This window comes from Balaenoptera musculus, chromosome 4 (genome assembly GCF_009873245.2).
Source record: "Balaenoptera musculus isolate JJ_BM4_2016_0621 chromosome 4, mBalMus1.pri.v3, whole genome shotgun sequence".
NCBI lineage: Eukaryota > Metazoa > Chordata > Mammalia > Artiodactyla > Balaenopteridae > Balaenoptera > Balaenoptera musculus.
The window spans coordinates 85,960,765-85,984,384 of NC_045788.1; the positions used below are offsets into that span (position 1 = coordinate 85,960,765).

At 39.2% G+C, this 23,620-nt stretch overlaps 1 protein-coding gene across 4 annotated transcripts; it reads right to left on the reverse strand.

The window, feature by feature from the left end:
- Nucleotides 1–4,760: 4,760 nt before the first annotated feature.
- Nucleotides 4,761–23,584, reverse strand: LOC118894911 (OX-2 membrane glycoprotein-like). 4 transcript variants are annotated; one of them, XM_036851651.1, is made up of 6 exons: nucleotides 23,442–23,584; nucleotides 19,640–19,721; nucleotides 16,372–16,692; nucleotides 13,734–14,006; nucleotides 11,580–11,687; nucleotides 4,761–5,244 (listed from the first exon to the last, which is right to left on the reverse strand). In XM_036851651.1, exons 1-6 carry the CDS (start codon nucleotides 23,451–23,453, stop codon nucleotides 5,237–5,239), a joined length of 804 nt encoding a protein of 267 aa, XP_036707546.1. In that variant the 5' UTR covers nucleotides 23,454–23,584; the 3' UTR covers nucleotides 4,761–5,236. The 4 variants fall into 4 exon arrangements, with proteins under 4 accessions (XP_036707546.1, XP_036707547.1, XP_036707548.1 ...); XM_036851652.1 differs by lacking the exon at nucleotides 23,442–23,584 and adding an exon at nucleotides 16,843–17,054 and having other exon boundaries at nucleotides 19,640–19,707; XM_036851653.1 differs by lacking the exon at nucleotides 19,640–19,721.
- Between the last annotated feature and the right edge of the window lie 36 nt (nucleotides 23,585–23,620).

Sequence of the window (23,620 nt, forward strand, 5' to 3'; positions counted from 1 at the left end):
CAGAAAAACACAACTCTCCTTTTGAGTTCTAACTCTTTGAGTTGAGTGCTCCACTCTCTAGGGTAATATGATTTAGTTGAAAAGTACCTAAGTATCTGTTGAATTCTCTGGAACCTTTCAAATTCTGGTAAGGTCCTTCTATCATGACATATTATCAAATCTGGTAAAGCAACATAATTCTAGGGAGAGCTTTCAGCGGTATCAATTTTTGCATCCTCTTTAAGTGTTTGGAGAGCTCTCTGCCATCTCTTATGGCAGGGGGTGGCTGTTAATACTCTGGAGCAAGGTGGCAAAACTGTATTCAGAAGCTGATGCTCAATAGAAAGGACTTTAACTTTTGTGGGTTTTTTTTTTGGTTTTGGTTTTGTTTTTATAGGGTGCCGGCATGGTCGGGTTCTGGGAGGGCTCTCTTCCTGGTTTGCAGACAGCACCTTCTTGCTAACCAGGTTCGCTTTGCCCAACACTTAGCAAGCCAAATTGCTGAGACACCAACTTTTGTGTGTTTTATTCCTTTGGTCCTATCCTCAGCACAAGGAAAGGCCAAATCATCCTGGATGATGTAGTAGGGTCCCTGCTTCTGTTGAAGCAAAGACCAGTAGGTTTTCTCTCTGTTCGGCCAGAAGGCAGCTCCCACTGCCAGCACTCCTATCTCCACCTCAGCCCCACATCCACTTCTGGACAAGGGTGGGGCTGACTGTGAGAAGGAACTGGGAAGGACATGAGGCCTGTGTTGTTTCAGTGGGGGTTTTGAGGTCACAGGGCAGACATGCCTCAGCACATAAACTTGCACATGTTGGGAGCTACACCCCTTCATACTTGAACCTTTACAGAAGACAGACTTGGTGCACACCCAATTTAAAATTGAGGACATGTAAATTCAGAGAGATTAAGTGACTGGTCCAAGATGAACACATTACTAAATATCAGGGATGGAACTTAAACCCCATTCTTTTGGTTCTAAATCCATTATGCTTGTCTCTATGCCTCATGACCAACAATTTCTAAAAGTCCTTTTCTACTCTCTAGTTCAATCATACTCTCCCACAGGGCAGGAGAGATGCTCCAGTACAAAACTGTTTGAACTACTACTCCCTCCCATAATGTATTGGCATAAAATTGATTTGTTCAAGAAATATTGCTTGACTGCTTATACTAGGTGCTAGGGAAAAGCAAGCAAGCAAGCCAACAGATTAAAAAACCTCTGCCCTTATGAAGCTTACAATCTATTGGAAAGAGACAGATAATAAAATAAACAAGTAAAGCATGTAGCATGCTAGATGGTGATGGATGCAAGGGAGAAAAATGAAGCAGGAGAGGGAGACAGAAAGGGTTTGTTGGGGAAAAGGCTTATGTGGCCACCTTTGGGAAGAACATTCCAGGCAGAGAGAAAAGTAAGTGCCAAGGTCCTGTGGTGGAAACCTGTCTGAATGTTAGTGAAACAGCAAGGAGGCTAGTGTGGCTGACAGAGCATGAACAGGAGAAAGAGCAGCAGGAAGTGATTTCAGAGAGTATCAGGGAGCCCAATCATGTGCAGCCATATAGCCCATGTAAAGACCTTGGCTTCTCCTCTAAATAAGATGGGAAGCACTTGGAGATTTTGTGCAAAAGAATGACACGATTTGTCTTGACCTATATTTTAAAACAGATGCGAGAATAGACTAAAAAGGGGAGAAAGCAGAAGCAGGGAGATTAATTAGAAAACTGTGTCAACAATCTAGGAGAAAGATAATGATGGTTTGGGCCAGGTGGTAAGATTGGGGGTAAGAGTTGGATTCTAAATATATTGATAGAGCAAATAGGATATACCGACAAGTAGGATTTGGGATGAATGACAGTAAGAGTGGAGGGAACAGAGAGAGCACTGGGCAGGAAGTCTGGGATTCTGAGTTGGAGTTTTGGTCCCATGTCATATTTTCAGTGTTACCCAAAGAAAGTCACTGAAAAGCTTAAGGCTTCATTTTTCACACCTATAAAGATGGGCTTAAAAAACCTTCCCGACCTCACAAGGCTCAAATGAATATGATGTCTATGCAAAAGCTGGCTTGCTTACAATTGAATCACAGCTCTCTGTGACCCTGTCCAAGTTTATTAGCCTAAGTGACTGTGGTAGGGAGACTGAAGTCCTATCTGGAACATTTTGAGAGCAAATATAAAAAACAAAAACATTACAGTTGTGAAGAATTACTTTAGGAAACTTTAGTTTTAGAAAGTTAAATCTCTTTCTTGACGAGCTAAATAAACATAGAAGAAAGTTGGTCCAAGAAAACTATTTTAACCAAAGCCTCATAATCCCTAGTCATACTATGGGATTTTGTACTCTTTGAACTTGTATTTATGAAATGTTACCTAGTTGGTGGTTAATAAATTCCAACCGCTCCCCCCAAATCTTCACCTTCAGTTTTACTTCTATTTAAGCACAAAAAACTTCTTCTGGTTTCCCTTGTCTCTGAGCTCATTTACCACCACCCTGGAAAGTCTCTAAATTTTTACTGCCAAGAAAACTTTGTGATTGAGTTATTCGAAATGACTCGAATGTTTACAACTTTCCCAACCTTGCTGAAGCATACAAAGCCCAAACTGTCTCTTTCCAATTCATAGATTTGGAAGAAACTCCCCTAATTGAAAGGTTCAGGATGAGTAAGGGGCAGTTGGTGAGCCCCTCCCAGGGGTGAGAGGGCAGGAGTCACAGGGCAAGACTGGTGCTACCCAGGGATCTGCCTTGTCAGACAGAGCCATGTGCTCTGAGTCACACCTTCCACATCCTCTCTTTGCTCTCTATGACCCTCTCAAGTCTTTCCCATCAAAACTTACCTATTCTAAGTCCAAGTCTCTCAATACCCTGCAAGGTAACTGATAAGCCATTTAATTAGGCAATTTAAGTTGAATTGCTAGTGAGGAAGAAGGACTGGACCTAGGCCTCTCTGCACTTTAAGGGGAACTCCCAGAAAGATAATGGCCTAACTAAAATTATGGTGGAATGGTGGAATGCTTAGGCACTGTGAAGATAGCTGTTTCGTAAAGGAGAGCCTTTGGAAGAGACTCATGAAATCTCATAAGATGGTCTCCTTCTTTGCCTATACGTTAAGTGAGCAGTCCTCAAAATTGTCCTTGAGACCCTTTCCGGGGTTCCACAAAGTCAAAACTACTGTCATAATCACATCAATTCCTTATTTTCACTCTCTCACAAGTGTGCTGCGGAGCTTTCCAGAATCTACCTGATGTGTGATGTTGCTATCACTCTGATGACTAATGAAATGCATGCTTGTAGATTTTTGTTTTTAAAGTTTATCAGTTTTAATCTCAAATATGGTAAATATCAACAGACATAATTCGCTTTACAAGAAAGCTCTTTGGGGTCCTCAATAATGTTTTTACGTGTGTAAAGGGGTCCTGAGACCTTTAAATGTTTGAGAACTGCTGCTTTAAGTTACCCTGTCTGATCTGGCAGCTGAGATACCAGAAAAAACAGCAAAACCAGAAGCAGGATGATAATTCCTACTAAATTCAAAACTGTGTGAGCTAATCCATTTGCAAAGGTTGGTATCTAAAAGCAAAATCAGATTGACATCTATATACTAATATGTATAAAATAGATAACTAATAAGAGCCTGCTGTATAAAAATAAATAAATAAAATTAAATTTAAAAAAAAATTCCCAAACAAACAAACAAAAAAGCAAAATCAAAACAGCACATATAAGGAAGTACTCCAAAATTGACCGGGTCATATCAAAAGGACACAGGCACCAACATGAAGCAGCTTTCACTGGTCAGATCAAGAACATCTGATCTGTGACGCTGTGACAAATCAGAAATGCCAACAGCATCTTTTAGGGGGTAAGAGATAGAGGGGAGGATTTCACACACAGAGGAAAAATGTACAGATTATCATTAATGCCCACATTTTCCACATTCCCTACGAGAATATCATGAACCAAATATTTAGAGTTGACACTTTTAATTATTCAGTATATTAATACAAATATACGAAATAATACAGAATTAAATAACATACGAAAACCTTACTAAATATATAAATAATCAATTCAACAGGGAAAACAACTTAAGTTTTAGTTTTTAGTTCCTAGGTCACTGGATAGAGACAAGAAAGCAAAAGATACTGAAAAAGTCACCAACTGGGTCCTATGATTATTTAAAAGTTCAAAATTGTTCCACTAGTTAGAGCCATGTGTTTACAACAAAGGGATTTGTACACCCATACATGCTTTCTCTGCTATTGTGAGAAGTTAACTCATGAGAAAAGAAGCTGGGAGAGACAAAACATTTGAATTAGCTGAATGCTATTCAGGAAACTTTCTAAATGCTGTATTTTCTAAATATGTCTTCATTATACTAGGCTGAATTTAGAATGACTAAAATAGGGCCGGGTCATATTATGAAACAAATGGATGAGAAATGCATGCCTTTTTAAAAATGCGAGCTGCTAAGACTAATAATATTTAGTCTGCTATAAAAACAGATAAGTAAAGTTAAGGTTGTCAATGTTACTTCACAATAAATTCAGTTCCACTTCCACTGTGGTAAATATCACAGAAGTACATGAAGAATAGCAGTGAAACTGAGGGTTCTAGAAAGACCAGTTATTAGCAAAACAGTAAGCAGGCAGTGGACTAGATACCAAGTGATGAGGAAATAGACTTACGGACCAAAGAAGAAGGGAAGAAGAGGTGGAATAGCCACAGAAAGGCAAAAGGTAGTCTCAGAAAAGTTCTTTGGTCCCTACCTTCCTGTATTCTTCTCTCTCTTTTTCATTTCTTTTCTCTTTGTTTATTCCTTTTTTTTTTCCTGGAATTACAACCAGTTTTAGAGCAGAATGGCAAATTATTTGGTCCAAATCCTTAATTTTCTGTATGCAAACGTGGAAGCTCATTGAGATAGTGATTAACATAGAGTTGCCACCAGTCGGAGTCCAAGTCAGCCTCTGAGCAGTGGCTCCTGATTCTAAGTCCAGTACCCTTTCAACAGCACAACACTGCATTGTTTTACAAAATCAAGTCCTACAACAGACCTGAGAGGTAAAATGACTTCCTCTTGGAACTCACAGAAGCATTGGGTAGCCTAGATGGCAGTAGAAAATCTTGAAATTCTTAGGCCTTTGACTCCAACTTCTTTTGCTCTTTTAGGTTCCTTGGAGAATGACCCTCTTTCTCCTGCTTGCCTCCTGAGTCAGATTCAAGTAGACCAGGGAATAACTTTCAGGGTTCTGTGTGACTCCTCTATGACTCTGGGTAAAAGAAAGATCAAGATATTAACTTTGAACATTTATAATTTCTATTCTAATAGATTTTAAGAAGATAAATAACAGAAGGATCAATAAACACAGAAGTATCCTGTGCATATTTCATCAGCCAAGAGAAGAAAGTAGACATTCCTGACCCAAAATGATGTGAGGCAACTGTGACTCTCTTTAAAAGGACATGAGTAATTCTAGGAAATAATAGTTTGCTATTCCTAAGTAAGACTGTACTTGCTCAGTAATACACTTAAGACTACAAGTAAAAGAAAACGTTCAAGAATTCCAAATGATCTACATGTATTTTATTTATAAGACCTTGAGCTTTGTTTCCTGTGGATACTCATTTACTGGAGATCGGGTTGGGAATGGTCACAAAGTAGACAGATAGAGTTCCTTTCAAGGTTATTAGCTTTCTAGCACTTAAACTTGGAGCATGTGGGCCTCTCTACAAGGCATGTAAACAGTGAAGTAAAAGACCTCGGATATCATCTTGGTTCCACATCTCACTCTCCATGTAATCTTAAGTAATTCTTTACCAGAAACTGCAAAGTTCTGCATGTTTTAACTGTGCCAACATTTCCAATATCAGTGATCTGTTCAGCTGTGAAAGACAGAACAGCTCAGGCAAGAATGCCCAGGCTTACGGGTCTGTTAGCCACCTACTTTGTGATTGGATTTTGTTATGACATTTTGATATGATGGGTGGCATTTGCACCCATTCAAGGGTGAAATTTTGTAGACAAGTAGCCTTGGAATGCAAGATTCCTCCCAGCAATTCTAACCTAGTCGGTTCAATAAAGATTGCTTCACACTTTTCTCATATAAAGCACCCTTCCTTCTGCTTGGAACTAGGAGGACACTGGGATAGAGGTGAGGGTTACCACTCATCAAGCCTTCATCTGGGAAGTTAAGTACAATTATTTAGCAAAGCAAAGATTCTCATTTTTTTGGAAACATATATCTTTTGTATTATCCTTCCAACTAATCACCAATTTCCGCATCACAAATTATTTACTGAGCACCTCTGTTATTTGACGTAGTACTAAGCTTAAAATAGGAGAAAGTCCATCCACTGCACTACAAATAACTCAATTTCATTTCTTTTTATGGCTGAGTAATATTCCATTGTATATATGTGCCACATCTTCTTTATCCATTCATCTGTCGATGGACACTTAGGTTGCTTCCATGTCCTGGCTATTGTAAAAAGAGCTGCAGTGAACATTGTGGTACATGACTCTTTTTGAATTATGGTTTTTTTAGAGTATATGCTCAGTAGTGGGATTGCTGGGTCATATGGTAGTTCTATTTTTAGTTTTTTAAGGCACCTCCATACTGTTCTCCATAGTGGCTGTATCAATTTGCATTCCCACCAACAGTGTAAGAGGGTTCCCTTTTCTCCACACCCTCTCCAGCATTTATTGTTTCTAGATTTTTTGATGATGGCCATTCTGACTGGTGTGAGGTGATACCTCATTGTAGTTTTGATTTGCATTTCTCTAATGATTAGTGATGTTGAGCATCCTTTCATGTGTTTGTTGGCAATCTGTATGTGAAGTAAATCAGAAAGAGAAAAACAAATACCGTATGCTAACACATATATATGGAATCTAAAAAAAAAAAAAAAAGGTTCTGAAGAACCTAGGGGCAGGACAGGAATAAAGATGCAGACATAGAGAATGGACTCGAGGACACAGGGAGGGGAAAGGGTAAGCTGGGACGAAGTGAGAGAGTGGCATGGACATATATACACTACCAAATGTAAAACAGATAGCTAGTGGGAAGCAGCCGCATAGCACAGGGAGATCAGCTCGGTGCTTGTGACCACCTAGAGGGGTGGGACAGCGAGGGTGGGAGGGAGACGCAAGAGGGAGGGGATATGGGGATATATGTATACGTATGGCTGATTCACTTTGTTATAAAGCAGAAACTAACACACCATTGTAAAGCAATTATGCTCCAATAAAGATGTTAAAAAACAATAATAGGAAAAAGTGACATGATTCCACCCAAGATATAGTGTTTTACCAACATTGCCATTATTAGCATTGCAAAGAACCTATTTATAAGGTTAGATTATTGTGAAGCGAACTGAAAAAAGTCAAGGCAATTATATAGATAATGTGGGTTTAAAAAAACCCACTTTTACCTGGAATAGTAAGATACTTGAAGAAAAGTGAGGCTTGGAATATGCATTTCATATGATTTTCTAAATCTTCTATTGGTTTCCAATTCAGCCTTGACCCAATCAAACACAAGAAGACTGCTACTCAAAATAAAGATCTCTAAAAATTAGGTGATTATCTATGATGATCTGCCCCAAAGTGAAGTTGTTGTTTCTGAGAAGCTTGTGATCATTGGTGGGTTGGCTAATGAGAAATAAAAGATTATCCTCAACCTCAAATTTTACTTCACTGTAGTATGTGTGGAAGGGGCAACAACTGGCTTTAATAGAAAGAACTATCATGAAATGGTAGAAAATTTCCCTAGGAAATTTTAATTTCTTCCCATTTTCTATTTAGTAATAAAGTACTGATTCATAAAAGAAAAAAAAAAAAGAACGTTCTTTGAAAACCTATTAACCTATTATTGTATTGCTGTAGTCTAATGGGAAATAATTGTGATGATTCCATTAGGAATGGTGCAAAGAGAAGTCAACTCTAGCTCATCACTAGTACAGCTTTACAGTTGAAAAAACCAACATCACACTCTCTGGCATTATACAGAATCACAGGAAAACTGCAGGGAGCCTGACTTCTCTATGAAAATAACATCTGTCATTAGAGATTACCTCTCTGTCCACAAACTATAAATTTGCTTATGTTTTTGTGAGCAACAAATTAGTGATTTTGATCTAAAATAAACCTTTTTTGGTCATTTATCTAACAAAGAGTTGAACTTTACTTAACAGACTTTTCTTACCTACCAGATTTGTCTTACTATTGGGCAGTTCCAAGGAGATGACTCTTTGTCTACTCATATTCAATAAGCTCAAGAATTAATTCATCTCTACTCTTTCTCTCCCCACAAACTCTGAACACACACACACACACACACTCTCACACTCAGTTCCCCCTCTCCACTTCTATTTCTGTTCATATCACCATTTTTTCAGGTCACCAGGTCCAGAATCTTGGTGTCATTTTTGACTGATCATGTTTCCCCACCCATCCAAAAGTTTTATGTTTCAGAAGATAATAGAAAGTAAAAGAGAGAGAGAAAGCAAAAAACCACAAAGTAAGGGTAGAGAAAGATATTCTGTAATAACCTAAACGGGAAAAGGATTTGAAAAAAAAAATAGATATATGTATATGTATAACTGAATCACTTTGCTTCACACCTGAAACTAACACAACATTGTAAATCAACTATACTCCAATATAAAATAAAAATTAAAAAAAAAAGAAAGATGGAAAGCAAATGTGGTAGAACTATTCACTTTCATGACAAATTGACAATCAAAATTTGTTACTTGAAGAAATAAAAAATGTCTCTATCTTTGATGATTTTCTTCCCTTTCTCCCAGCTTTTTGTATTACTTAAATTTTGGTCTTAACAAACCAGTATTCCCTCAGCCTTGAGGGTTTGTCTCCAGCATAATTAACATTTGATTTTACTAGCTTTTTTTTTTTTTAAACATCTTTATTGGAGTATAATTGCTTTACAATGGTGTGTTAGTTTCTGCTTTATAACAAAGTGAATCAGTTATACATATACATATGTTCCCATATCTCTTCCCTCTTGCATCTCCCTCCCTTCCACCCTCCCTATACCACCCCTCTGGGTGGTCACAAAGCACCAAGCTGATCTCCCTGTGCTATGCGGTTGCTTCCCACTAGCTATCTATTTTATGTTTGGTAGTGTATATATGTCCATGCCACTCTCTCACTTTGTCACGTCTTACCCTTCCCCCTCCCCATATCCTCAAGTCCATTCTCTAGTAGGTCTGTGTCTTTATTCCCGTCTTGCCACTAGGTTCTTCATGACCCTTTTTTTTTTTTCCCTTAGATTCCATATATATGTGTTAGCATACTGTATTTGTTTTTCTCTTTCTGACTTGCTTCACCCTGTATGACAGACTCTAACTCCATCCACCTCACTACAAATAACTCCATTTCGTTTCTTTTTATGGCTGAGTAATATTCCATTGTATATATGTGCCACATCTTCTTTATCCATTCATCTGATGATGGACATTTAGGTTGCTTCCATGTCCTGGTTATTGTAAATAGAGCTGCAATGAACATTTTGGTACATGACTCTTTTTGAATTATGGTTTTCTCAGGGTGTATGCCCAGTAGTGGGATTGCTGGGTCATATGGTAGCTCTATTTTTAGTTTTTTAAGGAACCTCCAGACATGTCTCCAAAGAACATATACAGATTGCCAACAAACACATGAAAGAATGCTCAACATCATTAATCATAAGAGAAATGCAGATCAAAACTACAATGAGATATCATCTCACACCGGTCAGAATGGCCATCATCAAAAAATCTAGAAACAATAAATGCTGGAGAGGGTGTGGAGAAAAGGGAACCCTCTTGCACTATGTAAATTGATACAGTCACTAGCTATTTAAGTATATGGAACCAAATAATCTTAAGCTGACTCGCTTCACTTCAGTAACTGAATAAGGCATTGAACAATCATATTTCCCAGAAAATACAAGACTTAATGAACAAAGGACAATTATTTTGCAAATGCCCCTTTCTAGTGAAATTTACCTTGGGCTTGAATAGGTTGTATTATAAGATTCTTGTCCAAGGGGACTTTTTAAAATGAATTTAAACACTTCATACTTTTCTGCTTGTACTTTACAGAAGAATACAGTAATATCAGCAAGCACAGACAGAAATAAATGCAACTAACAACAGCACCTTTCAAGTCAGGAAACTATAACTGGAAGAACATTCCGGCAGAGGTCAGGAGACCAGGATTCTAATCCTAGGCCTGCTGTTAACTAACTGTGTGACCTTAGGGAAGGAAGTCAACTTCAGTTCCTAACTGGAAAAGTGAAATGTTTGGAAAAAGTGGAATCTAACGGCCTTCTGCCTTTGACATTTTGCAGAGTGCTAAGGAGTTCTATGGGTTTAGGTTTATGTGCAGTAAGATTATCTGATTTGCAATCTCCTGTCCCCTACAGAACAAATCCCTTTATCTACTTTTGCAAAAGGGTCATTGACACTGGTGATTTGTTGCTTTTCTTATAAAGTCACAAGAATTAATCAGGGGTTTATATAAGGCTTATGCAAAATTAAATGTTCAAAAAACTTAGAAGGTGAAAGATATTAGTCTATGAGACATAAAATAAAAAGGAAAAAATGTAGCATTTGAGTGAGATTTTTAATAGAAATGTAAAATAACACTCAAAGCCAACATTTTTTTCTTCCCTCTCTGTCAGTCATGTGAGCTGGAGAAAACCCCCATACCACCCCGTCATCTTGGGAAATCCCCATTACATACAACATAAACTGCAGCTTTGCATTAGCTTTCATAAATTATGCACTGTCTTCAGAAACCAAAGAAATTTATTTCTTCCCCTCTGGCTGACTCCTCTTGTTTGATAGCATCTCTTGTTTTATATTGTCTCACAGTGTTTAAGACTCGGCATCTATGAGGTACTGAATTTGCAATTAAAAAAAAATGGAATTGAACAAATCCCTTTGAAAATCTATCCTTCCATTCATTCACTCATTCATTCTTTTAATGAACATTTATTGAGCACCTGGTATACATAAGGCACTGTGATAGTTGTTGTAGGGGATGGAGAGAAATTAACAGTGTATAAGGGCAGAATGACATGATGCAGTTATTATAAGTGTGGATCACCTGTATGTTGCCTAGAGTGTCTGAGCCATAGTGAGGGTATAACATAGAAAGCACTACTCAATTAGTGATCATATCAGACAAGTTCACAGTCTCTTAAGTCGGGTAGCTGACCTGTGGAATGCTGTAAAAAGAGAAGAGATTGTCCTGGGTAGGATGAACACAGCCTGGGTGCCAAGACTTCCCTGCTTTTGCTATTAGATGATTCCATAGTGATTGAATAAACATTTTCCACATTTCCACTCATCAATCCTTACTCTCAATTTATACAATAATTGGCCTTTAAACCATCTTGGCAAACGAAATGCAGAAACTCATGCCCAATTGCAAGAAAATGACACTGAAGTGTTTTAAAATACCATCAACATTTATGTATTCTGGAAACACCAAACCAAACACATGGTTGTCACCCCTTTACTTATATCTTCATTTGACCCCCAGATTGTCATTAAACAATCATTTTTTTCCTTCTTTGTACCTCCCATGGGGACTCACCTCGGTCTTGGTTCCGACGATGTTTCCAGTATAGTAGGATTGAAATTAAGACCAGAAGAATTACCAAGGAAACAATACTTAACAGTAGTGGAACTGAAAACCAAAAGCCTGTGGATATTGAAGGGAGAAAAGGAAAAACAAGTTGTAAGTGGAAGCTGTAGAGGCAAAAAGTGATAAAGAGACAGTTGTGATGAGTTTTTACTAGAGCTGAGCTTTCGATGAAAACTATTCTTAAATATATATATATATATACTGAGGTCTATATTCATGACCTCACATTATTTTAATAACATTTAAATAATAATAATCGCTAATGTGTTTTATGTAGTTACTAGGTAGTAGGAGCTTTGAATGTGTTACCTCATTTAATCCTCAAAATAGCCCAAGAGTTAGGTCTTATTATAATCATCTAACAGATTAAAAAAACAAACAACTGAGGCTCAGAGAAGTTAAGTTAGCCCCAAATCAGTGTAGTAAGTGGTAGAACAAAGCTTGGTCAAAGGTCTGTTTGCCTTCAAAGCACATATTCTTTGCCATACTGTCCATTAAAGTAATACGTTTATTGAGGAATTTTTGAAAAAGACAGAAATATAAAGGAAAAGAATAATGAATCTCATGATTCCAACCCCCAGGAATAACTCATCTCAATGTTTTTATTGTGTTGCTTCTAATCCATGCCTTTGTTATTAAATCTCTTTCCAATAGTCAATAAATGCAACTTAGCCTGAATATCATCTCTTCAGTGTCACTGTGTAATACAAAGGCAGAAGAAGCACTCCCTGATCTGGGAGTCTCCAGCATCTTCTCCATACCTTTATAATGGAATTTGTCACATACTTTAACTGAGCACCTTCAGATTTGTCTAATTTCACTAGTTCTAGTGCTCGACATAATGCTTTAAGCATGAAAGATTTTTAGTAAATGTTCGCAGAATGAACAAACATTATACAAATGACGTATAAACATTATAAATGATATAAGTCAATGTTGGCACTCTTGGAAAGACATGTTCGTTTTCAGATTTTTGTTTTTCAGGGAAATTTACCCTTCACCGTGGCTGAATCTGAGGATCCCTTCACAAATGTCCAAATCTAATACTGCAAACCTCTTGAGCAAATTTACCTAAATATTTACTTTTTGATTAGTCTGCTTTTTCAAGGACCCCAGAAATGACTACAGGATATGTTCACTAGAGGCCACCATTCCAATGAGGTCTAAACTTTTCCAGCTTTTATTGTTTACAATGCGTCCAGAAAAAAGCAGCAATATCTTTTTATAGGAGGCTTCCTACTGAGTGCCTCATCCAGAGTTAGTGCTTCAAAACTACATAGAGAAAGAAAACTGTGGCTGTTATCACTGAAGTGTCCTGTCTCTAAAACCACCGCTTTCTTTATTCTCTCTCCCATAATCTTTACCTCTTGTATTGATGAGGCCCAGAGACAGCAGTTTAGATAGAAACACAAGAGAGCAAAAGAGGTCCTGAACAGGAGGCAGTTTATTTTAAAAGGGGGTGAGGAAAACATCTCAGATTGGCCCCCTTCTTAAAAGCCCCTTTCCCACAGTGTAGATTATGCAAAGGTTTCATCCTGGGTGTGGCTTCTTCCAGGAAAACATCCTAATCCCTCCAGACTGAGCTGATGCTACTTCTCCCCACTCTCAATCCTCCCACAGCTGTCTTTTTTTTTTTTTTTTTAAGTAGAGAAAGGTTTATTGCAGGGCCAAAGGAGAACAGGTGAATCACGCTCAAAAACCCGAACTCCTACTATAGCTTTCTTATTGAAGCATTTAACATGAAGTTTTACAATTGCCCAGCTCCTTTTGCATTCCCTCCTAGACTAGAAGCTCCCTGTGTGCAGGGACTGAGTCCTCACTGTTGCGTTTCTGGCATAACAAATGCTCAGTTAGTAGCACGGAAGAATAAATCAATGGATGGATCTCAGCAAAAGCATTCAGTATGTGGGCAACATACCACATTTGCCAAGGTAAAATCGGCTTTATTGGCTTCCTCAACTCTGTTTTTCTTTCCCTACTTATCCCATTCTCTCCCTTATCAGCTCCTTTGCTAAAGGCCAAGAGGCTCTGCAGAGCATTCACCACCTTGCAGGTGTGTGTCCACAAATGTGACCACGATAAATCTTGCCCTCTCTCTCTTACCTTTGTTCACAGTTTCCCTGTAGTCGGTCACAGTCCCCAGGTGCAGTACCTGGCAGATCACATCCTTCCCCACCTGACTCTTGGGGTCTTTGATCTGGAGGATGCTGGTGACAGACGTTGTCCCGTTGGGGTGTGAGAGAATCTCAGTACTGTTCTCAATCTCTGAGCCAGAGACCTTCCAGGAGATCATAGGGGCTGGGCGAGCATTGGCAGAGCAAGTGATATTTAGGTGGTCTTCAGATAATTTATAGTGAAGGAATACTGTGGGCTGTACTGGGACAAAAAAAAATTATCTGCCATCAGTTAAGCATGGTGTGAGCCCCACACTCTCCTCAGAGAGATGAGAGGAAGATCTTTACAGAAAGACAGTGGAGGCTAGAAAGATAAGGTGGCACATCCAGTCCAAACTGGGGCCTTCTGGCTTCTTCCTGTGTCTAATTCTCTGAATTGCAGGATGGAGACCGGCCTAGTACAACCCTGTGACAAGTACAATCCTCCCTGTAGTTTGCCTCTAGGAGAATTAGCTGGATGGACAGAAGGTACCTTCTCCCCCAAACAGTGCAGAGCCTGATTATTCTTTTCTCTTCCATGGGCAATGCAATATCTCTGCCTTCTTCTGGGTACCCCTCTCAAATAGTTTGACAATGACCACCAATCAGCACCTCCATACAAGTAGTCTGCACTTCTCAGAAGCACAAGGGCAGTTTCAGAACAGAGAGCCCGTAGCGGGGCTGCTGCTTAGAGAAAGCCTTTTTCTGTTTGGAACTGGGCCAGGGAGCAAGATGCATGGAGCAGACTTGGCAAGTCCCTGTTTGAAATACCTATATAAAATGTCAATTAGAAATTCATAGTCAGTAGTCAGAAAATCACAGAATGACAGTTGTAAGGACCGTGGAGATCACCTTATGGAGTTAACAGAAAATAACTAGCTTATGAAAAAAGGACATTATTTTTAGGTCAGCTGTACCCTGTTCCCTTTCAAAAGTCCCTTGATTAATGAGTTCATTTTCCTTGGAATATACCGTTTATCTCTGCTGAGCAAATGCAAACTTGCCTTTCTGTGGTTGGCTTTGGAGCCCACAAGATAATTAAAGGGCAATGCTAAATGAAAGCTTGTCCGTGCTCAGAAGTTCAAGAGGTGGGTGGGTGGCAGTAGGCTGGAGAAAATGAGCCTATAGGACTGTGCCTCTGTCCAGAGTGCCCAGATTACTAACATCAATAAGCCCTGGAGGAAGAGACATAAGGTAAAGGAAGACGAGTACGGTTGACGTGGCCAGACTGGCAGCAGGGTTCTCTGATGTATCAAAGAATGACTTAGACGAAAGCTATAAGGTGTGGCTGGAAAGGATCACTGTGGAAAAGAACTACAGAATTACTCGCTAGAAGATGCAGAGGAGTCTGCTTTTCGGGCAAAAAGTAACACAAAGATTATGAGTAAAGAAGGGGGAGTAGGAGAAAGAAAGATGAACAAAAAAGAAAAAGAAAAGGAAACAGAACAGAAATGAGAAAAATGTGACACAAGAAGGAAAAGGAAGAAAAATGGTGGAAAGAAGGAAGGAAGGAAGGAAGGAAGGAAGGAAGGAAGGAAAGGAGAGGGAGGGAAGGAAGAAAAAAGAGCAAGGGAGGAAAAAAGGAAAGGAAAGAGGAAGGAAGGATTGGAGGAGGGGAGAGAGAGAGAAAGACAGGGAGACAGAGGGAGACAGAGGAATGAAAGAAATAGAAATCAAGAAGAAAGCCTGATGCAAGATCCTGCCGAGAGGACTCATTACAGGCAAAATAAGTGAAAGAAACTTGTGTTTGGTGTTGTCTTACCTCCCTTGCATTCTTATTTACTGAGCCTCTTCTTATCCCTTGTCCAGTATTCTTGGTGTGCGTGAACTCTCATTTTAACATTCCTAATAACCCTGTCTAAGTTTGTCATTTCCCTTCTAAAACTACCACCAAGTGTGCCATCCTCCAAAGTTACCCCTTATTCCTAATTCTCAATTCTTGATCTCAGCTAAGCATCAGTTAAGAAGAAAGGAATCTTGTCAAACTAAACCTCTTGGATTTTAAAAGAATGCTTATTATTCAGTTAAATTCCTAGTAGGCATCAGGAATGAAGAACATCTGCTGCATGTCTCCTTATCAATCCTGACACAGCTACACTGAAACAAAATGAGAGGGACCCCCATAACTGGCTCCAGCTTAGCCCAATCTGGCTTTGTCCTTAGATCCAAAAATACTAAAGCTGTTAGAGACCCTAGAGATGATCTACTTCACACTTCTGGTGCAGATAAATAAACTCTGGTACAGAGTGGACAGGACTCTTCTAGGGTCACATGACTGCTAATTGCAAAGCCAGGTCTGAACCACATCAGTGCTTATGGAGAACTTATCCTCACTATGGTCCTTAATTTACTCTTGTTGACAACAGTATTTGTCAGGGCAAAGATAACTCCAGGTAGAGATTCAACATAGTCCTATGAACTCTCCAAATAACAGTAACCCCAGTTACAGTAGACATGAAAGGCCAAGTGTCCTCTCATGAGCCTTTCTGGGGTTAGGATCCTGAAAAACTAGGCACTACCACTACATTCCAAACATTCTGCAAGATAACATTTCAAGCCAGAGACAATGTATTCTCAGAGACTCTCACCAAAGAGAGTGAGGCAGGCTATTCCTGAGATCTTCCCAGAACCAAAGGTATTGAAGAGGCACTTGTAACACCCTTCATCTTCCAAGGTGGTATTCCAGAAGGTAATGGTTGAGCTCATGAGTCCCAGCTGGGTGATGTTTATCTTGTCCTTATAGGCAGGCTGGACCACAACCCCATGGTTCTGGCTAAAGGTGATCATGTTTTCTGGGCTTACAGCCTTGATTTTTTGCCATGTCACAATCAGAACTTCCTGGGGATTTTGCAGAGAGCATCTTAAAGAAGCAGGTGTGTTCAGCAACTCTCTTACATCTTGGGTCTCCACTTTCATCATGGAATCATAAAAAAACATTTATATTTTAAATTTTAATACATACACAAGTATACATTTTTTGATTAAAAACAATGCACGTTCAAAGTCAAATTTAGAAAAGATACAGAAAAATGCAAAAAAAGAAAACAACATTTACCTACCTTCCTGATGTTGCTAGAGAAATATAAGTTCAAATATTTGTTCAGTCTTTAAGAGTAGCAGAGTAGAAAAATAAGAAAGCAAACTCCCAGTGACCAGAAATTACATGAAGAATCCCTGTAGGCTGGAAATTAGGTGAAGTGAGGTTGAAGATGGAAAGTGCCAAATAGGATAGAAGCATCACCAAGTGAGTTTATGCCTGGAGCAGTAACAGCTAGGAATAAGAAAGGGCCAATGGACAATAGGCAGAGTGATTAGTTTAAGTGAAGAAGGTATAGCAGCTCTATACATTCCACACACATACCTGCAAGGGAAGGAGCAGCAGTAGTGATGTCTGCCTTCAGGAAGCAGTGGTGAATATAGGAACACAAGATAGAGAGATATACAGGACAGTGCTCCAGGAGGCTGATAGTACCAGAGAGATTTGACCACCAAATGACAATCTACACATTCCCCCATTTTTAGTGTATGCAGTGCAGAATATAAGGCATGGCAATAATTTCTTCCCCCTCCAATGCTGGCTAGTCATATTGATACGATAGATGACTCAATGGGAGATCTCAATAAAACAAATAGCCAAACATTTGAGAAAGTTAACATAATGATAGAGGAATAATAAACTCTACAAACCCAAGAACTCACCAAATGAATAAAGATATCATAAATAAACATTTTGATGTGAATAAATGTGATATCTTAAGTGTGAAAAGGAACCAGCACTGTAAATAGTAGAAACCAGAGATGCAGAAAATGAGAAATGTAAACTCTTAACAGACTTAGCAGAATAAATATCACTGAAGAGTAAATTAGTAAGTAGGAAGACCAGGTCATAGAATTTTTCCAGAATGTGGCACAAAGGGATAAAGATATAGAAAGGATTAAAGAAAAATTCAAAGACTAGAATGTTTCAGCATGAGTCCAGTAAGAATTTTAAAAGGAGAGAAAGGGGAGAATAGAAGACAAAAACACTGTAAGGAACAAAAATGTATTTTTCAAAATGATAAAAGGAGGAATCTAAAATAAGACATACCAATCATGAAACTTCATGCACCTAACAACATAACTCTGAAATATATAAAAAGCTAATAGAACTACAAAGAAAAATCCATAAATCCATAATCATAATGGGAGAGTTTTTCATTGTTCCCTTGGAATTTTCATTTCCATATATTAAAAAAATAAGTAAAGCAATAAAACCAAATATAAGGATATAGAGCATTTGAAAAACAAATTTTTATATATAAATTATTATATATGTATGTGTAGTATGTGCATATGAGCATGTATTTGTAAACTTTTACCCAAAAGAAAACATACAATCTTTTCAAACAACATGTGGAACATACCCCAAAACTGAACTTGAAATAGTATACAAAAAAATGACCTTGAACTCTGTCCATAATGCAATAAAATTAGAAATTTACATGCTTCTTTTAACTCCTTAATTACACCAGAAATCATAACAAGAATTATAAATCACTATGAATGACAATAAGAATATCATATATTAAAATCTGTAGAAATTTACAAAGCAGTTCTCAGAGGGAAATATTTAATCCTAACTTAATTTACTGGGAAACAAGAAAGATTGAAGAAAATGAATACACACAGATATCCAAAATTCCCACCCCACCCAAGAAATGATAAAAGGAGTGAATTAATAAAGTTAAAGGCACAAATTAATAAAATGCTACACAAAATTTTGAATTAAAACACCAAAATCTGTTATTTTTTTTTAAGACTAATAACACAGATAAACTGTCTAGAGTAATTAGAAAAAAAGAAGGCAGCATAAACAAACAAACAATATCCACTCAACAACATCAAGAATGAAAAGATGGGCATAGCAACAAATACAAATTGGAACCCGCAAGTGTTGCATAATTCCAATTTTAGTGAGGTGTACTCTTGGTAGATGTGAAAAGTTCTGGGGGGAATACCGGTTGTTAGGACTGGAGTTTCCAAAAGGTTTGTTGAGATTTTTCAGAGTAGAGATCTGAAGAAATTGCTGCTTTTAGAATAGAGAGTAGAAAAGGGATCAAAACTAGAGTTTTAACTTCTTGGGTAACTTTTCCCTTTGACTAATAATTTAGTGGAAAGCTTACAATTCTTCGCTGCATATATGAAACTCCATTTAGGGTTGGTAAATCCTGTGTTGTACATGGTATGAAGTTTCCCTTTCCTACCCCTGTGAAGGCTGATGTAGTACAACATCACGCGGAAGGTGATAAAAGGCCAGCAGCAAAGTGAGGTGTGGTCTCCTATGGAACCGAGGAGAAGGGACTGGCACAAGTAGGAAATTCAGCAGATGAGTGGAGAGCATAGGTGTATGTTTTATATAATAGACTATGTGAACCTATGTAACCTCCATATTTCATTATTTTTAGTATTTTTCTGTAAGAGGGACACACCCAAATTTAAGGCTTATTACCAGACTACCTTCCCAAAAGGCCATATTCATTCACACTCCCTTAGGCATTCCCATATCTTTACAAACATAGGGAATTATTATTTTAAACATTATTCAATTTGATAGGTGAAAAATGATATCTTAATTTAGGAAGAATTTTTTCATGTCTGGTTTTATCTATGAAAAGTTTCTTAATATTAAAGTCTTTGGAAACATTGGAAAAAATGTGGAAGGCAGAAAGAACCACTCTCAGTCAGCCAAACAAATTACACATTTAAATAATTCATGGAGACAGATGAACTAACACAGCACAAACAAGAGTGGCCAAATGTCTCCACTCCAAAAACTGTGTTTCCTGGATTCCATGCAGGGGAATTGAGTATCTTTACCTTGTGCCCTGCATAACATCATGGCAGCCAAGAACCAAATCAGTTGGAAGGTAGACAGATGACAGAAGAGCCTCCTCAACACCTGAAGACAGAAAGCAAAGTACAGAAATGGGCGTTTGGATGTGGACAAAGCTAAGGAAGCTTCAATCTAATCGCTGTTTCAGGAAATGTTGCAGCTAAAGTTTTAACCACCGGAAACCTTTGGTTTTGTGGAAGCAGAACCAGAGGCTATAAATGGAAGAAATAACAGAGGGTGCTCAGGATATGGGAAGGGAAAAGCAGCAGTGTGGTTCCTTCATTATGGCCATCAATAAGCAATTTGAGGCCTTGCCTCCAAAGCCACCACTGTCAAGACTGCTGGGAAAACAAACTGCCATAAGTATACCCAGAGAACATAGAGACTGCAAATGCTGAAGAACATTCACTCCCCCAAATAATCCACGTCTGTTAATATTAAAAATGTAACTCAGATTGTAATCGCTTGGCAGAATATGTGACTGCTGAGGTAGATTTTCCTACAAATTCTGCACAGTTTATGTAAATTTTACCTTTTAAAAACCAGTAATGGCTTTATTTTTTCGTCACTGCTTTATTTTCATGTGTCTGGCAGAAATCCTTGGCCTTTTTACAAATCATGGTGGTATTTAAGGGAATATTATTCTGGGTATAATTTTGTTACAAAATGAGAGAGTAGAATGGAGACAGAATAACTTTACTCTGCAGCAGCCCCATGGCTGGCTTTGGTCTACGTTAGTGTGTTCACTGTAAGGGGGTACAAGCAAGGAATGTAAATTTTCCCTATATTTTTTCCTATATTCTATATTTTTCTATAATTGAGGTGTGTAAGAAATATAGGTTTCTCCGTATTTTTCTTTAACTGAACTTAATTTTTATTTCATGCTGCCATTCCAACTAGAGGTAGAGACTTAATTTCAGTCAATATCACATACTCTCTGTCAGTTTAGCCCACCAACACTTCACAATTGTCCCAAACTCTGGCACTGCATCCACAGTCCTGGGAATGCCAAGCTGTGGGACAGGACCATTAACCCTTGGTTACAACCATCTATCCATGCTGGCACTGTGTTTCCCTCAAGTCATCCTGGTCATCGGTATGTACAATTAAATCTTGTGCTTACAGGATGTTCTCTCATGTTTCCCGATTCTCCAGATTCTGTGCTCCTGGATTCTTCTGTGCTGAACAAAGGAGAATTCTACAAGGCTCTCTGACTAGACTCCCATGTGTCTGTCCATCTCTGTTTTACAGTTCCCTTGCCATGATGGGCAGGCTTTCCTCTTCCCACAGTTCCCCGCAAGAAAGCAAGGCACAGGTGTTTTCTGTTCTTTGATTTCAACACCTACCTGTAAGTTCTATTCACCACCATCCTGGACTCCCTACTCCTGGGGGCCAGGCACAGAGCATCCTTTTCAGGACACAAACCAACACTATTCAGTCCCTCTTTGCTCTCCCAGCCTAGGGTTAAAGAAGCTGCTTCCTCCATCACTTTGTATTCTTCCCATCAACTTTTTCTGGGATGAAGGCCTGTCCTTGATCTTTCAGCATTTAGGCTTTTAAAACTCAAATGCTTAGGCTCTTGCTATTTCAATACTTTGGCTTCTGAGTGTCCATCAACAGATGAATGGATAACGAAGATGTGGCACATATATACAATGGAATATTACTCAGCCATAAAAAGAAACGAAATTGAGTTATTTGTAGTGAGGTGGATGGACGTAGAGTCTGTCATACAGAGTGAAGTAAGTCAGAAAGAGAAAAACAAATACCGTATGCTAACACATATATATGGAATCTAAAAAAAAAAAAAAAATGGTCATGAAGAACCTAGGGGCAGGACAGGAATAAAGATGCAGACGTAGAGAATGGACTTGAGGATATGGGGAGGGGGAAGGGTAAGCTGGTACAAAGTGAGAGAGTGGCATGGACATATATACACTACCAAACATAAAATAGATAGCTAGTGGGAAGCAGACGCATAGCACAGGGAGATCAGCTCGGTGCTTTGTGACCACCTAGAGGGGTGGGATAGGGAGGATGGGAGGGAGGGAGATGCAAGAGGGAAGAGATATGGGGACATATATATATGTATAACTGATTCACTTTGTTATAAAGCAGAAACTAACACACCATTGTAAAGAAATTACACTTCAATAAAGATGTTAAAAAAAAAAAAAACTTTGGCTTCTGACACTAAAAAGTTTTCTTTGGCATTCTAATTCCACACCATCATGCCACATGGAAATCCAGGCTCTAGCAAAGGCTGTGATGAGGAATGCAAATAGTTTGGCTTTCAGAGTAAAAATCTGTCTTTCAGGATAAGAGAGAAAGCAGACACACACCAAAACACAAGATGCACGAACTGGGGGCCAGCAATGTTTAAGAAACAGAAGCACAGTGATTGAGGCAAAGGGAATTAGAAAGAAAGCTTTGCTATTAATTATATACACATTTCCTCTGGCTGACTTGAGTTCAGGCTAGCACCAATACTAGATGTGTAAGCTAGGACAAATCATTTTACCTCTCTGAAATGCAGAAAAAAAAATAATAGTACCAACCTACTCTCTGTTAAAAAGACTAAATGAGATAGTATATGTAAAGCTCCTAGAACAGTGACTGATACAAATAAGCACTAAATCAATGTTGCTGTTATCTCTTTGGGTTACTATGAGAATTAATTAAGCATTTAAAGTATTTAATACAGTGCCTAAGGTATGGTAAAAGCCAATATGTGTTAGGTAGTTTAAAAAATTCATTAATCAGATCACACAATAATGGAAATAGAGAAGTCCATTTATAACCTTTGTCAAGAGGGCCAGGGTTCACAGGCCTGGGTCTTACCTGACAGCTGCCCATCTACACTGCCCCTATACATACCTCTTACCTGAAAATTTCTAGGTCCAAATCCTGACCCTGCCACATACAGTCACATGGACTTGGAAAACTTAACCTCTCTGCCTGTTTCTTTATTTGTAAAATTGGGTAATAACTCCTCCTTTGAAGGATAGTGGTGAAGATTAAGAGCACCTGGCACTCAGTAAACACTAGCTCTCAGGCCACCATTCTCCTTTGTTAAGGAAAAGAGTGAAATAACTGGCTGTGTGATCCTGCCAATAAACTATATACACACAAAAAAATTACTTCAGGCATTACTTGTATTTAGATTTTATTTTTTATTATTTTAATCAATTACCAATGTAAATGAAAATCCTCTCCTTCCTTCATTTTGTCATATACACAGGTCCTGAATAAACAAAATGTCTGTCTCTCGCGGATACCCTGGGTTTTAACCCTGATTTATCCAATCCTTTATGGCTTCCCAAGGCAAAGGCCCAGAGGATGCAGAAAGAGGCTGGAGCATCACAGAGGGGGCCAGCTCTCCTGGAGAGCCTGAGCCTGAAATTCTGAGACCGCACCCCAGGGTTCAGGGCCAAAACCGAGCCAATACAGGACCCTCTATCCCCGCCGCCAGCGCCCGCCTCCCAGCCCAGTTCCTGTCTGAGAATGTCGAGGATCTTCGGAGAAGCGTCTCCGGAGCCTGCGCCTGGCAGCATCCTTTTTCCAGAGCACCGGAACGCCAGGAATGGCCTGTAAACCACCCTTTGGAAGGCAAAATCCGCTTCTCAGCAAGGTTAAGGGCTGAGAGGAAAGCGCTAGCAGAAATCCCACCTCCGAACCAGACTGGGGAAAGCCGCAGCCCGGCGCTCTCAGCCCGCCACCGCCCCAGGGCCACCGGAGCGATGTCGCCCACCCTGCGCCCTCTTTCCCACGCCTGGCCCGGCTCACCAGCCACTCCATCCTCGCTCCTGGCCGCGCGGGGTGTTTGGCTTCAGCTGGGAAGCCCGGAGGGATCTCACACCGGACCAGACAGAGCTCCTCCAGTTCTGTGGAGCAAGGATGCGCCCCGCCAGCGCCTGCGGAGAGCTGCCTCACTCCTCCTCCGACACAAATACCCCTCCTCCCCA